The sequence below is a fragment of the Rhincodon typus genome, chromosome 40 (assembly GCF_021869965.1).
Source record: "Rhincodon typus isolate 14 chromosome 40, sRhiTyp1.1, whole genome shotgun sequence".
In the NCBI taxonomy this organism is placed as follows: Eukaryota; Metazoa; Chordata; class Chondrichthyes; order Orectolobiformes; family Rhincodontidae; genus Rhincodon; species Rhincodon typus.
The window spans coordinates 13,421,156-13,438,294 of NC_063371.1; the positions used below are offsets into that span (position 1 = coordinate 13,421,156).

Consider the following 17,139-nt stretch of genomic DNA (forward strand, 5'->3'; position numbering starts at 1 on the left):
AAAGCCTCAAATGGAGCTGCCTCCATCACACTCTCAGACAGTGCATTCCAAATGATAATCACTTACTGCATGAAAACGCTTGTCCTTAAAGCTCCATTGCTCCTTCTGAGAACAACAGCGGATCAGTGCTGGGACCACTGCTGTTTACAATATATATTCATGACTTTAACAAAGTCACTGTACCGTAGCCGCATTTGTAACCACAGAAAAATGGGTGGAAAAGCAGGTTACAAGGGGGATACAAACAGTTTGCAGAGATATTGATAGGTTAACTAAGTGGATAAAAAGTTAGAAATGGAGTGTAATGTGGGAAAATGTCAAGTTGGTCACTGTGGAGGAACAAAACATCAGAACGTTATTTAAATAGAGAAAACCCGCAGAAAGCTGCAGGATAAAGGGACTTGGGGGCTGATTTGTACATGAAACACAGAAAGCGAGCAGGCAGGATCAGCAAGGAATCGGGGAGTCTAATGGAACGTTGGCCCTTATTTCACGGGGGTTGGAGAACATGAGGAAGGAAGTCTCACTGCAGCTGTACAAGGTGCTGGTCAGCCCACATCTGGAGTACTACGAGCGGTTTTGGTTCCCTTTGAGAGAAAAGGAATCATTTCATTGGAGGCAGTTCAGCGAAAGTTCACTCAGGTGATCCCTGGTCTGACAGGATTGTCTTTTGAGCAAAAGCAAAATACATTGGGACCCTCCTCACTGCAGTTCACAAGAATGAATGGTGATTGCATTGAAACACAGAGGATTCTGAAGGGGCTTCACAGGGTCAACGCTGAGAAGATGTTTCCCCTCTTGGGAGAATTTAGGACCAGAGGGCATCGTCTCAGTTTAAAAGGGGTACCAGTTTAAGACTGAGACGAGGAGAGATTTATTCTCTCCGAAGGTTGTGAGACTTTGGAACACGTTGCCCCAGACAGCTGTGGGGACAGAGTCCTTGTGTATACTTAAGGCTGAGATAGATGTAACCCTTGATTGCCCGACTAATCAAGAATCTAAGGCAAGTGCAGTAAAGTGGACATGAGGAATGTCTGAGAGAGTAACAACTGCTGATGCTGGAGTCAGAGATAATACAGTGTGGAGCTGGAGGGACACAGCAGGCCAGGCAGCATCAGAGGAGCGGGAAAGTTGACGTTTCAGATCGGGACCCTTCTTTAGAAATTGCGGGGGGCGGTGGAAGGGGAGCTCAGAAATAGAGAGAGAGGGGAGGGGTGGGGCTGGGGAAGGAAGGTGGGATGGTGGCAGGTGAGTGCAGGTAGACTGTGGTGGAGATTGGTCAGTGAGGTGGGAGGGGCGGACAGGTGGGAGAGAGGATGGACAGGCTGTGTCAGGTCAAGGAGGCGGGGATGAGAGGGGGGTTGGTCATGGGATGAGGCCAGGAGTGGGGCGATTTTAAAACTGGTAAATTCCATGTTTAGGCCATTGGGCTGTAGGCTCCCGAGGCGGAATATGAGGTACTGCTCCTCCAGTTTCCGAATGGCGTCACTGTAATACTGGAGGAGGCCCAGAATGGACATGTTGTCCAAGGAATGGGAGGGGGAGCTGAAATGGTTCATGACCTGAAGGTGTTGTCGTTTGTCGTGTACAGAGCGCAGATGCTCCACAAAACGGTCTCTGAGCCTCCACTTGGTCTCACTGATGTAGAGGAGGCCACAACAGTAGCAGCGGATGCAATAGACCACATTAGCGGAGGTGCAGGTGAATCTCTGTCTGATGTGGAAGGTTTGTTTGGTGCCTTGAATGGAAGTGAGGGAGGAGGTGTAGGGGCAGGTGTAGAACTTCCTGCGGTTGCAGGGAAAGGTAGTGGGGCTAGTGGGGAATATGGAGCAGACGAGGGAGTCGCGGAGAGAACGGTCCCTACAAAAGGCAGATAGGGGTGGGGAGGGAAATATCTCTTTGGTTGTGGGGTTGGATTGTAGGTGGCAGAAGTGGCGGAGAATGATATGTTGGATGCGGAGGTTAATGGGGTGATACGTGAGGACCAGGGGGATTCTGTCTTTGTTCTTGTTGGGGGGAGGGGATGTGAGGGCAGAGGTGCGGGAAACACAAGAGATGCGTTTCAGGGCATTTTCGATCACTGGAGTGGGGGGGATGTTACGGCCCTCGAAACAGGAGGACATCCGGGATGTTCGGAAGTGAAACGCTCCATCTTGGGAGCAGACGCGGCAGAGGCGGAGGAATTGGGAGTAGGGGATCGCATCCTTGCAGGAAGGTGGGTGAGAGGAGGTGCAGAGTCTAGGTAGCTGTGGGAGTCGGTGGGCTTGAAATAGATGTCGGTTTTCAGGTGGTCACCAGAGATGGAAACACAGAGGTCCAGGAAGGAGAGGTATCAGAGATGGTCCAGGTGAACTCGAGGTTGGGGTGGAAGGTGGGAGTAAAGTTGATGAGGAATGTCTGATTAGCAATGATCCGAGTGAATGGCAGAGCAAGCTTGAGGAGCTGAATGACCTAATCCCATTCCTGTTTCTTATGGTCTCAATATAACTATCACTATCACCTTGTCTATTATTGCCATACAGACGTATTAAGAAGGTCAAGTGTGCTGAGAGCTGAATTCTGAAACTGTTTAGTGACATGGAGGAGCAAACTTGGGGACAGTTTGCTGTGTAAAGCATTACCTCAGCAACTCAAGGAACAGACCAAGGGACAAAGAAAAAGTTCCAGCTGCAGAATCAATCAGACAGCCAAGAGAGGCTGAGAAACAAACCTGGCTGTAGGAAACTAAATATGGGACAAAATCACCTCTTGGCACAGTGTCACACCGCTGTGAATTCTCTCTCTGTTTACAGGCTGTGTCTAAATTTGCTTCTTTTATTCCATCAGATTTCTGCTGCTTGTCATTATTTGAGCAGCACTGTCTCGTTGTTTTGGTCAGATCCGGCACGGTGGTTCAGTGGTTAGCACGGCTGTCTCACAGCACCAGGGACCCGGGTTCGATTCCACCCTCGGGCACCTGTCTGTGTGGAGTTTGCATGTTCTCCCCGCGTCTGCGTGGGTTTCCGCCGGGTGCTCTGGTTTCCTCCCATAGTCTAAGGATGTGCAGGTTAGGGTGGATTGCCCGTGCTAAATTGCCCGCAGTGTCCACGGATGTGCACGTTGTGTGGGCTAGCCACGGGAAATGCAGATTTACAGGGATAGGGTGGGTGGGATGCTCTCTTTGGAGAGTTGGTGTGGACTCGATGGGCTGAATGGCCTGCTTCCACACTGTAGGGATTCTAGATACAAGTGCTGATGGGAGCTGGTGACACTGTGCTGTTCTGTCCTGTCCTGTTACATCCATGACTTTGGGGTGAAACCATTTTCCTGACAGAATGCCAGAAATCACACAACACCAGGTTACAGGTTTATTTGAAATCACAAGCTTTCAGAGCCTCGCTCCTTCTCCAGGTGTTGAGAGAGAGAGTCAGTATCAGACACAGAATTTATAAGTAATAGATCAAAGGGGCATGCCACTGATGAGGATGTATTAAAGAAACCTGAGATGCTGTTAAATCTTTTAAACAGTGAGAAGGTTTTAATTGATGAATACATCATGACAGAATGCAGTCTGAGCGGGAACAGAAATGGAAAGAGTGATGCTCTATCCTGAACATGCCTTTTGTCACTTTTCCCATGAGCTGTCTTTGACCTGATCAAGATTCTGCAGCACTGTTTTTGATTCAGTTACAACCCACGACTTCCTGTGGAAGTACCAGGCTATCTCCCACTGAGCAAGGGAAACCAGATCTGGTTCCCACAGCTGTAGACTTTGAACCTGAAGTCAGTTCAAGTGTTTGGCCCAGAAAATCTTCCTGAAATTTAGCAATCCTTTTGAAGCCATCGGACAGGGAGAAGGAGTTGAGACAGACTGAGAGTGAAACAAATTCAGAGAGACAGAGACAGCAAGTTTTTTTTTGGTGGTCACAGGCATCAATGGTCAAACAAGCAATTACTGCCTATCGGGTCAACTACACTGCTGTGGGTGTGGAGTCATTTACAGGCCAGACCAGCTCAGGACAACAGATTTCCTTCTTACAAAGAACCAGATGAGTTCTCACAATAGTCGACCATGGTTACATTGTTAGCATGGGGCAGGTTTATTTTATAACCAGCATCCAGATTTTTGTTCTTAATTCCAATTTCACCATCCACCATGATGGGATCTGAACACGTGGCTCCCAGAACATTAGCCTGGAGTTGTGGATTACCAGCCCCCAGTGACATGACCACTCCATCATTGCCTCCCCTAAACAGACATATTGAGAAAGCTAGACAGCAAGATAAACTGAGAGAGACACAACTCAGAGAACGACTTGGACAGTGAGTGAGAAAGAGTGACAGGGCTGAGTTCGAGCAAGGCAACCAGACAGACACAGACAGAACAGTTAAAAAGAGGGACAAAGAAGAGAACAGGACTGCAAGAGAGACAGAATGACAGCAGAGGCAGGAAAGAGTGAGAGACAGTCAAGAGAATACACAAATGACAAAGTAGAGAGCGAGTACTCTGTACAAGAAAGTGAGAGGCAGAGAGAGATGGACATATTAAGAGAGAGATGTGCAAGTCAGTGAGAGACAGATGTCTCTCTATATGTGTATGAGAGATGGAGACACTATGACAGGCGAGAGGGGGAGAGAAGAGTGAGACAGCGAGAGATAGAGAGACAGCGTGTGCATCAGAGAGTGGATATCAGAGAGAGACAATGAGAAATAAGGAGAGATAGAGACAGAAAGAGAGCTGGCAGAAAGATGGAATGAGAGGAAAAGCTGCATGTTTCAGTGCAGTGAGAGTACAGGAACGATGACTGTTATTACATTTTCTTAACAGCAATGGGTGTGTTCTTCCAACTCGTTTTTAAATTAGCTCCGGTTTCTTTGTCTGGGAAATGTTTAATGTTGAAACTATGACCAAAGACACTTTTTCTTTTATTCTGCAGGGTTCTGATTTCACAAGGGATTCCAGTGGGAGGAGACTATCTCAGCAACAAACTCAAATCCTGGGCCAGGTGTTTCTGTTCAAGGCTCAGGTCAGTCTTGGAGATGCTTGCAATGTGTTCCAAGGGGGCAAACTCGGTTAAGACCATACAGCACAGTTAAGGTTATCTGTGCTGTAAGCAGCTGCTGCCTATGGAACAGGACCTCCCTCATTTAAGGTGGACAGTGCATCATTACCTCTGTAACACTGCTCCAACAACTGATGCTCAGTGGATTTCTCCTTGGCCAGGGGAACAGATTAATTTTTCATTGGCGATACATCACCCCGACTGGTTGAACAACTGTTCTCAGAATGCTTACAACAGGAGGAAGATTGTGCAGAGCAATAATTTCAAGTCTCTCAAAGTGAGAAGTGATTGCTCCTGAACTGACAGAACCCGTAGCCTCATTACTTTGAGGATGTCAGCAGCAAGCAACGTTGCCAAGTGGATTCCCGTATCGGCAACTCACTGTGTTGAGTAGCACTGTTCAGTGCCAGAGCTGTAATGCACAGCCTCATAAGCAGAGACACAGACCCAATGGCATAATGCAACAAGCAGCTGTCTGAAAAGAGAGAAAGATCAGCAAAGGCCACCTGCTTTCACTCAGATGAAACCATTCCTTTTTGAGTGGTCAAGGAAACAAGCAGAAAACTGAATTGACAAGGTAACGGTGGAGAACATAAGATTTAGAAGCAGAATTAGGCCGTTCAGCCCACTGAGTCTACTCTGTCGTTCGCTCACGGGCTGACAGGCTTCTCAACTTCATTCTCTGTCTTCTCCCCATAACCTTTGATCCCCTTATAAATCAGGTTCTATGTCTCTCTGTCTTAAATACACTCAATGACTTGGCCCCCACAGCTGTCTGCAGCAATGAGTTCCACAGATTAACCACCCTCTGGCTGAAGAAATTCCTCCTCATCTCAGTTCTGAAGGGTCATCCCTTCTCTCTGAGGCTGTGCCCTCAGGTCCCACTCCCTCCTCCTTGTGGAAACATCTTCTCCATATCCAATCTATTCAGGCCTTTCAGATTTCTTTCGGATTCTAACAAACTCCCCCTCATTTTTGATACCTACGCCCCATCCTGAATTTCTGCACTCTAAATCCCCAGATGTGATGGTCGAGGGCGATTTGTAACCCAGACCAGGAGTATCTGGCACTGACTATACAATGTCTGTTCACCTCACCCCATGTGTACAGAGCCATTCCCCACACAGTACAGGAATTAATCGTCATGAAGAGAGATGCCAATGGGCCTGTGGGAACAAAAGCTAATTACATAATGGTGCAGTGCAACATGACAGCAACAATATCAGCAGGTTTCCTTCTGGCAAGGTGAACTGTCTTTAACCTCTGCCTCGGGATGATTTTGGCACACTGCCTCGAGCCTTGCTGGGAGGCAGGGTAAAGGATAAAAGATAATTCAGCAAACCCAGGGAGCTTCTCCATGAATGGAAAATGGGTTAATGAAGATAAGAGTGAGGTGTATCAACATTACGAATGGACACGTGCACAAGAACAGCCGATGTACACTGACTCCACGAGACTGACTCTGACAGTGTTTCACATACTTTTCATTGTACAATGGACAAATAATTGTTTCAGCTTTCAGGGAGTCAGCTTTACACAAACAGATTCCACTGAACAGATGCAGATGTGATTCTAAGTGCAAAGTATGTTCACTGAGGATGAGAACGACCCAGAAGCGATGGGAAATGCAAAGGGCTGGCACACGCAACCAGAAATGATATGCTGCTCATTCATATCAGCTGGATCCTCGTGAAGAATGGGCCCAAAACATACAGTAATACAACCATGGACTGTGCACCAAAGCTTTGCCCTCATTGTCCTGAGCAAAACCTGGGTGTCAAACACACAAACCAAATCTGGGGTCACTGTGTGCATTTTACATTTCACCAGCGAAGAAGGTTCAGGCAGGAGAGGCAAATCACTGTCGACCCCACATCCCGAGGGATAAGGACAGCAGAGAGCAGTTAACACTCACCTTTCCTACGTTTGGACAGCCAGTTGTCTGCATCAGACAGCAACTGTTTCAAAGGGCCATTCCAAGAGGGCACGAGCTGAAGGAACATCCACTGCGAAAAGAAAGAATTCATATCTGAGAGACATGAGGCACTCCCGATAGCATGTTGCCCAGTGACGGGAGCTGTGTTTGAACAGTCACAGTGCAATAGAGCCAGTGTAAGATGTACCACGCAGTATCCTCAGGGCTGCAATAGACTGCTTCCCCACCTTTGTACTCCCCAGTGTTGTGCTGCAAATGTCAATAAAACGGTACGTAACAGAATAAACAACTTATCCATGACAAATACCGGTCCTTTGCCCAATAATCTGCCCAACTGTTGAGGGCTTGAAACTGGGCATCAATTTTTTCCAGGATTGCTGCGCAAGAAAGTAACATTTCTGTCTGGCACAACAGGTCACTGACAGGAACCTGCTGTCAAGCAAAGAAAAACCTTCTGCCTGTCAGACAGATGTGGAATGTGGAATGTGAACTTCAGTGCTGATGTGGTGTGAGTTGTAAATCCCAAAGACTGGAAGATCAGATGAACCAGTACATCCCATCAGGCTGTTCACAACAAGAAAGCTACAACTGTACCCAACTCGTTGTCCTTGCGACATTATTTGTGATGGCGTGACTGCGCAACATTTTGTAAAGAATCCTGTGTGTGCGAAGAATGATGCCAACAATGAATCTCGAATTATCAGTCAGGCTGTGGCATGGTGCACTTGCATTTACTGGCAGCTACATATATGAACCCAGGGCCCTACTCTTTCCAGACAGAAAGAAGATGGACTGCACCTGTTTTATGGACCTCTCAAATTTCAAATCAAATGCCTTTTGTGCACCTTCTCTGCAGCCGTAACTTTATATTCCTCGCTCTGTTCTATCACCCGATGATCTTTGTATGTATGGTCTGCTTGTACTGCACGCAAAACCAAACTTTTCACTCTATCTAGGTACATGTGACAATAATTAATCAAATCAACAAAATAGGTCACAGTCAGTTTCTGATTCGTTTTTCAGGCCAGAGCTTTGACCACAGTCAACCTGCCTGGTTGATAAGTTGAACAAAGCTTAGCAGCAAACTGTCAGTCAACATGAACTGGTGCATACTGCATGGTGACACCTCAACCTGAGTCGACATGCCAACCAATCAGCACTCTCCTCTCACACAGGGAAAATGTTGCTGTCTGTTATTTTGGCATTTCTTGGAAACTGTCCTGACGAATGCAACACGAAAATCTTCGACCAAATGTGCATTTTTTTCAGCATGACTCTAGTTCTGTTCTTCCGAACCACTGTTAGTAAAATATCTGCTGTTCATAGAAGGGCCTGTCATGTCATTGATACGTTAAACCGGGTGGAAAATATCTTGGGACAACAGCCTCCTCTCAGCTTGCCATCCCGTTACAGAAGTAATCTATTACTCAAACTCTGTGGCAATACTATAGCTGAAAAATTTCCAACAGTGTGTGGCACACACTCAAATACCATGCAGCATTACAGCTGATGAGGGATGTGACACTGGTCCCCGGTTTGTCATTCACACCCGAATAGCACTAAAACAGATGGCTACATCCTTGCAAACTGTGGATGACAATGCCAAGATGGGAAGATTTTTGGAACTGGGTGGGCTGGGTGAAACCAGGTTTGTGACAGATTTGTGGCAATCTGTGTGTTGTTCTGTCATTGCTCAATGTCATGTCTAAGTACACTGGAACCTAGACTATCAGCTCCCTCACTCATACCTAGTCCTCATCACCAGGTTCTGTGACCGACATCAGTTTCTGGTCTGGACTTGGCTTGGTAATGCTCGTTGTTGTTTCCAAATCCCTCCCTGCCCTCGTCCCAATTTGTGTAACCTCCTCCACAAGCTTAGAGATCTCAGCACACCTCCATTTCTGGCCCCGTGTGTCTTGTTCATTTCTACTCCCTCAGCACTGGCAGCTGTGCCTTTGGCTGTCTAGGTTCAAAGCTCTAGAATTCCCTCCTTCAGACTCCCCCCCCCCCCCCCTTTTATTGATCAATTTGATTTACTACGGTCACGTGTACCTAGGTACAATGAAAAGTTCTGTTGTGCGTGCAGTACAAGCAGATCATAACATACGAAGTGCATTGGCAAAATAGAACAGAGTGAGGGATACAATGTGACGGCTGCAGAGAAGGTGCACAGAGAGCTGGATTGACATTAAATTTAAAATTTGAGAAGTGCATTCAGGAGTCTAATAACAAGGGGAAAGAAGCTGTTCTTAATTCTGTTGGTACATGTGTTTAAGCTTTTGTATCTTCTGCCCAACAGAGGCAGCGAAAAGTGTCGATGGAGTCAATGGATGGGAGTTGGCTTGTGTGAATGGACTGGCTTGTGTTCACAATTCTCTACGGTTTCTTACGGTCCGAGGCATAGCATTTGCAAAGCCCAATCTTTTTGTCATCTGCCCTCACATCGTGTCATATGGCTCAGTGTGACATTCCTTTTTTTTTGTTTCTACGTTTAAGGTGCTAGATGAATGCGAGTTGTTGTTGCACACATACCTTTTTCAGTGCAGTGTACACGTCCATCTCTACCTGCATCACAAACAAGTCCGGGGAACTGATCAGTTTCTCCATCAAACCTATGCTGGGGGAAGGAGAGGGGGCGGGGAGAAAAAGACATCACTGTCTGAGCTGAACCACACATCAACCAACCGCATCAATCCCAAACCTTACAACAGGCGAGAGAGAGTTGTCAAAGCAAAGATGAAGGAAATGTAGAAGTGAGAGATATCAATAGGAAATCGAGGATAAACACAGCAGGTTGGGCAACAGTTGTGGAGAGAATGAACATTAATTTCATTGGATCTGGAAACCATCAGACATCTAGTACATTTTAAGCAAGCACTGTTTTCTCCAGTGACAAGGCACCTGCTGGAGGCTATCCCACAATATGGAATTGGAAGTGAGCTGAAAAAAATTCCAACACGGCACGAGGTGATAACTGCTGTCGACGAGATGGAAGCAGCCACGTTTCTGGTTCTGATTATATCCTCGCACAATGCTGAAACAACAATACTACTCAGCAACAGAGGGTCGTGACAGCAGAATGCAGTATTAAACTGGACAAGAATTATCCTGACTAAACATGAAAGCAGGATCTCCTGAGTAAAGCTCAAGGTCGGATGGAAAAACGGTTAGTTTCTCTGTCTCTGTCACAGCTCCTCGGCAACGTTTGGAAGCGCAGCGCAATGGTTGGGGATTTCTGCTCCGAGTGTCTCTGGCGTACACTGTGAAATCGCCAGTTCAAGGGCAGTCCATCAGAATGACACAGTCTGAGGCTGGGCAAGCAAATGACTGGCTGCAATTTGGAGCCCCTGTCTCAGACTCAGGGTCATGAAATAGACAGGCTCATCAGCCCATCAACACTGTGACTGTTCTCTCAAAGACCGATCTCATCAACCAGACTCCCACTGCCCTTCTCCGCTGCAAAATTTTGTTCACCGAGAGTTTATCCCAGCCCCTTTTCTTTCTTGATTCATGAGCTGTGAGAATCATTTACTGCCGATCCCTAATGACCCCTCAGGGAGGTGGTCAGCCTCATGGCAATCCATCCAAACATTCCCAAAGAACGTTTGTTCAGGCAGTACGTTCCAGCTCACAGTCACCAGCATTCTGCTGCGGTGAGCACCCAGCTCATCGAGCTGTGAGGAGGAATTCATGCTTTCATACTGAATTCCCCCGCCACAAGCAACATTTGAGCTTTTTTTTAATCCTCAGCAGCAGGAGCGAGAAACTCTGTGTGGCTGTCGAATCGAAGATGAATTACCTGAGATCCTTCAGCAGGTCCACACTTTGATGTGTCATCAGGTTGTTTAGAAGCCACTCGAAGCATCTGTAAACGTAACAAATAAGAAACAATTTGCAAGAAACGAGAGACTTGGAACTCGTTCAGCTTGCTGTTTCCGGGCTGGTGAGCAGGAATAACAATTATTCTCGCTGCCGACATACCTGCAGCACAGGGGGAGCAGGACAACAGCAACAGAAAGCTCACGGAAGCAGCGCAAGCAAACAGCAGGAGAGCATCGGGAACTTACTTCTGCTTCACAGAGTCCAGGCCATAAGTTCCAGCCGCTGCATAGAAACCACAGACTGATTTGGAAGTGATTGTCTCCTTCATGGTCTCCCCGCACTGCTGAATCAGGGCGTCCTTTGGCAACCAGGTGGGAGAAAATAAAAGAGGTGGTCAGCAAAGGCACACAGCAGCGGAGGCTGCGCTGTCTCTCCACTACCCACCCCTCTCGCACACAGACACATCCCCAACCCAGCCACCACCAGGACGACAACACACAGGTACTTGGCACACCAAGTGCTCATGTTACCTTCAAGAGCACAAGCCTGACCTATCTTTACCTGGACAGCTGGTGGATCTTCCCAAGGGAAAGTGGGACCAGCCCTTGCTTGGGAAAAAAAGCAAGAGATTTTGACTCAAATCAGAACACAGTACGGACTAAGCAGGTTTGGTGGCATCTGTGGGGAGGGAACATTTCGAGTCCAACTTCCCAACTCCGGGGGGCTGGAAAGCTGATGTTTTTTTGGTCTGGTAGACAGGGTGCGGGGAAGCAAGTGCAACGGATGGGAAAGGTGCCCCACAGCAAAAGGCAAAGGAAGTGCTCATGGTGGTACAGAGGGGATAAGAGATGAAGGGACAAGATGTCTTAAAGTACTGGAGTCAAAACATTCTCTCCACAGATGCTGCCAGGCCTGCTGAGCTTCTGTTTTCATTTCAAAAATCCAGCATGTGAAGCACTGTGCTTTTATTCAAAACCTTCACTGACTGGACAACCCTTTAAATGAGCCATCAGATGCACAATGGGTCGAATGGCCTCCCTCATACCACATCATTTGACAGCTGGGTGGCCTCTTTACCCTCTGATCCCCTCAGTGGCACCCTGTCCTGCCAGTCCTTACCTGCAACATATACGTCCAAACAAGAGTCATGCAGCTTGGAAACATATCCTTCGGTCCAACCAGTCCATGTGCACCATGCTCCCAAACTAAACTCGTCCCACCTGCCTGCACTTCACCCACTTGCCTCCAAACATTTCTTATTCACGAACTTGCCCTGGGAACCAGAGCAGCAGGTCAGCAAGTGGAGAGATTGAGAAGGTAGCTGTTAGGACCAGTAAATCAGCAAGGAAGGACAGGCAGAGACAGGCAAATGAACTTGATGGTACTAACAGGCTAAAGTGTGTTTATTTCAATGCAAGGATCCAACTCAACACAAGTAGATGAGCTTAGAGCCTGGATCAGTACGCAGGATTATGATGTTGTGGCCATTACAAGAGAGAAACAGAGACAAACATTGATAGAGAAACTGGACTGGCTGCTCAACATTCCAGGGTTTCCTTGTTTTAGACGAGGTGGAGAGGAAGGCAGGAAGTGGAGGAGTTGCATCACTAATCAGGGAGAATGTTACATCTGCAGTGAAACAGGACATGCCAGAGGGCTCATCCACTGAGGCAATATGGGTGGAGCTCAAAAATAAGATGGGTGCAATCATTTTCATGGAATTATATCATGGCGGCCCCAACAGCCACCGAGAGACTGAGGAACAAATACGGAGGCAGATTATGCAAAGATGCAATAAAAACAGAGTTGACATAGTGAGGGACTTTAAATTCCCCAATATTGACTGGGATTCCCTCAGAGCAAGAGGCTTAGACGGGGCGGAACTTGTTAAGTGCATTCAAGAGGGTTTCTCGAAACAGATGTGGACAATCCAACTGGAGAAGGTGCCATCCTGGACCTTGATTTGGCTATTGAGCCTCGCCAGGGACTGACCTTTCAATGGGAGAGCATTTTGGGAACAGTGATCACTACTCCTTAATTTTTAAGATAGCTCTGAACAAGGATAAGTCAGGACTAGTGAACTGGCAGAGGGCAAACTATGTCAGAATTAGGATGGAGAATATAAAGAAATCAGGAAAGAACTCAAGTAGGGAATTAGGAGAGCTGGAAAGGGTCAGGAAATGACCTTGGAAAGTAGGGTTAAAGAGAATCCCAAGGCATTCTATACATACATTAAAAACAAGAGGATAACTAGGGAGAGAGTAGGACCACTCAAGGATGAAGGAGGGAATTTGTGCTTGGAAGCAGACAGGATTGTGGGTGAGATCCTAAATGAGTACTTTGCGTCGATATTCACCCAGGAGACGGATATGGAGGATGGTGAGATTTGTGCAGAGCATGCTGCGGCATTTTGAAATCAAGAAAGAAGTGGTATTGGATCTCTTGAAGAGCATTAAGGTAGAGAAGTTCCCAGGGTCCGATGGTATCTACCCCAGGTTATTCAGAGAGGTGGGAGGAGATTGCTGGGGCCTTGACCAAGATCTGTGTATCCTCACTAGCCACTGGAGAGGTCCCAGAGGGCTGGCAAGTAGCTAATGTTCCTCTGTTTAAAAAGGGAAATATGGACAACGCAGGAAACTACAGACCGATAAGTCTTACATCCGTGTTTGGGAAGCTGTTGGAGAGACTCATCGGGGATAGGAGTTACGTGCATTTGGAAAAGCACGGCCTAATTAGGGACAGTCAGCGTGGCTTTGTGCAGGGCAGGTCATGTCTTACTAACTTGATTGAATTTTTCGAGGAGGTGACGAAGGTGATCGACGAGGGTAGAGCAGTCAATGTTGTTTACATGGAGTTTACTAAGGGTCTCGACAAAGTCCATCATGATAGGCTCATTCAGAAGATTAAGATGTGCGGAATCAACAGTGACATGGCCGGGTGGATTGAGAATTGGCTTGCGCACAGAAGGCAGAGGGTAATGGTGGAAGGGTGTTTTTCAGGTTGGAGGTCCGTGAATCGTGCTGTTCCACAGTGATCCATACTGGGACTTCCACTGTTTCTAATATATATAAATGACTTGGATGAAAATGTATGGGTGGGTTAGTAAATCTGCAGACGATAGAAAGATCAGTGGAGTTGTGGATAGTGTAGAAGCTTGTCAAGGGATTCAGTGGGACACAGATCAGTTGCAGATACAGGTGGCGAAATAGCAGATGGAGTTTAATCTGGGGAAGTGTGAGGTGCTGCACTTTGTGTTAAGGAAAAGTACATGGTTAATGGCAGGACTCTGAACAACACTGATGTTCAGCGGGATCTTGGGGTTCAAGTCTATAGCTCCCTGAAAGTGGCCCCACAAGTAGATAGGGTGGTAAAGAAGGCATGTGGCATGCTTCCTTTTATTGGTCGGGGAAGTCAGTACAAGAGTCAGGATGTCATGTTGCAGCTTTATAAGATTTTGGTTAGGCCACAATTAGAGTATTGTGTTCAATTCTGGTCGCCACATTACAGGAAGGATGTGGAAGATTTGCAGAGGGTGCAGAAGAGGTTTACCAGGATGCTGCCTGGATTAGAGGGTATGAGCTATAAGGAGAGGCGAGAAAAACTCGGGTTATTTTCTCTGGAACGGGGCAGAGTGAGGGGAGACTTGATAGGTCTATAACATTATGAGATGCGTAGATAGAGTTGAAATGTCTCATACTGGGGGCATGCATTTAAGATGAGAGGGGGAAAGTTCAAAGGAGATGTGAGGGGCAAGATTTTTACATGGAGAGTGGCAGGAGTCTGGAACACACTGCCAGGGGTGGTGGTGGAGGCAGATACAATAGGGGCATTTAAGGGACTTTTAGACGAGCACATGAACATGCAAGGAATGGAGGGATAGAGACCAATGAAAGGCAGAAGGGATTAGTTTAATTTGGCGTTATGTTCGGCACAACATCGTGGGCCAAAGAACCCATTCCTGTGCTGCACTTCTACGTTCCTTTTCGAAATCTCTTTCAAATGTTGTAACTCTACCATCATCCACCACTTCCTCTGGAAGTTCATTCCACACATGAACCTCTGTCTGTGTAAAAATAAACTGCCCACATGTCCTTTTGAAAATCTTTCTCCTCTCAACCTAAAAATATACCTTGTCTTGAAATCCCTCACCCTCGGGAAAAGACAACTGTCATTCACCCTATCCATGCCCCTCATGAGTTTATAAACCTCTGCAGGGTCACCGCTCGGCCTTCGATACTCCAGCATAAAAGGTCTCAGTCTATCCAGCCTCTCCTTTTAACTCAAACCCTCCATTCCCGGCAACATCCTGATGAATATTTTCTGAACCCTCCAGCTTACTAATATCCTTGCTAGGACAGGGCAACGAGTACTGCACACAGTACTCCAGAAGAGGTCTCACCAATGCCCTGTATAACCTCAACATGACGTCCCACATCCCCAGTGAAAAGGTGTGCTGCACATCTTTCTGTGCTCACATCACATGCCTGATCTAATTTATTCTCACTTGCAGATAATGAGAGTAACTGTAAACTGGAAACCCACTGTACAGTCACCCACGCAACACACACTCGACAATTTCCCCATCCCTCTTACACTGGCTCACAGTGATACAAAGTGACAACGGGCTAATACAGCTCAGATGCACTCATTGTTCTTCAGCAAACGCAATATGCCCAGTGCTCGAACACACAGATCAAGGAGCAGCTGGTACAGCAAAAAGGGAAACAGACCAAAGATTAGCTTTGAGCACCACCCAGTCCCCACTGGGTAAAGACACTGCTACTCAAAGTCTCAAGGCTGGATGGCTTCAGAGGAGGAACTCAGATGTCACCTCATGCAGGGCCTGTGGGGAGATGATAAACTCAGCTGGGAGTCTGCTCACTCCTGCTGGAAAACAGGTGTACATGAACAGTACATGACAAACACCCACCCACCACAGGCAGCAGAGGAAACAAGGAGCATGACCCAAATCCACTGGGTACACATCCGTTCCCGGGTTTGGCATGTCTAGGTGTCCTACGTTGGACACTTATGTGAATTGGACTCCCACTGTGAGCTGTCAATTCAATAGGGAAATGCGTCTTGCAACATTCCTGGTGGACCGAGAGAAGCAGAAATGCTTCTAAATGGAAGCCTAACACTGTTAGTCATTGGCCATCTCTCCACTGTGCCACCACTGGCAAACTCCTCTCTCCAGGCATGAGATCTCTCTCCAAGCAGGCAACTGTGGCCAATCCTCCCTCACAAATTACCCCTTCACATAGAAGAAGGAATGCAACCATCGCCCCTTGACAGTCAATGTCACTATTATCACTGAATCCCCCTCTGTCAACATCCCGGGGGTTACCATTGACCAGAAACTGAATTGGGCTAACCACATAAATACAATGGCTCTAACAGCAGCTCTGAGGTTGGCACTGACCAAGTTTCACTTGGCTCCTGACTCCCAAAATCCTCAAGAGTGTGACGGAATACTCCCCAATTGCCCTGGATGGGGACAGCTCCAACAACACTCAAGAAGCTCGACACCATCCAGGACAAAGCAGCCCCCACTTGGTTGGCACCACATCCAGTCCCTCCACCACCAACACAGAGTGGCAGCAGTGTGTACTATCTACAAGATGCACTGTAGGAACTCATGAGAGATGCTCCAACAGCACCTTCCAAACCTATGACCACTTCCATCTGGAAAGACAAGGGCAGCAGATAAATGGGAACACCAACCCCTGCAAGTTCCCCTCCCAGCCGCTCACCATCCTGATTTGGAAATATATCGCCGTTCCCTCACTGTCACTGGGCCAAAATCCTGGAACTCTCATCTGAGCAGCACTGCAAGTATTCCAGTGCAGAAGTTTAAGAACGCAGTTCACCATTACATTTTCCAGGGGAGTGAGGGACGGGGCAATAAATACTGGGCCAGCTAGTGACACCCACATTCCATGAGTGAATCAAACAGTCAGTGAGCTCCAAGCTCCTCTGAGGATGTTGCCCCACCTCCCTTCCCTGTCCCCAGCCCATCCCAACTGCTGGGGATGCAAACTCTCGCTCCACGCAATTCAGCTGTGCTGTGCTGAAATCTTCGATGCACGAGCCTCCCGATTATCTGAGCCTATTATTACCAGCCTCTCTCCTTCCTCCCACCTTTAGTTGTAAAGTCAGCTTGAAACGGACCTGCGTTCTGTATCCCAGCCACTATCTACTGTCATCACTCACCGGGCTAACGGGTTAGAATCAGAGTGAAGGCTTATGACTGACTGTATTAGATTGATGGCCCCTCATTGACCATCTCCATATAGATCCCTCTGAAACACCCGATTCATTCCAAGACATGCATCTTGT

The 17,139-nt window shown here is 47.3% G+C and overlaps 1 protein-coding gene across 1 annotated transcript in view; it reads right to left on the reverse strand.

Moving 5' to 3' along the window:
- gmcl1 (germ cell-less, spermatogenesis associated) overlaps positions 1–17,139 on the reverse strand; it is a 63,749-nt gene that overhangs the window by 17,156 nt on the left and 29,454 nt on the right. The window contains exons 5-8 of the mRNA XM_020522231.2: positions 11,046–11,158; positions 10,778–10,843; positions 9,511–9,595; positions 6,958–7,048 (exon numbers count right to left, since the gene is read on the reverse strand). Coding sequence (XP_020377820.1) covers positions 6,958–7,048; positions 9,511–9,595; positions 10,778–10,843; positions 11,046–11,158 — 355 coding nt within the window. The remainder of the gene's footprint in view (positions 1–6,957; positions 7,049–9,510; positions 9,596–10,777; positions 10,844–11,045; positions 11,159–17,139) is intronic.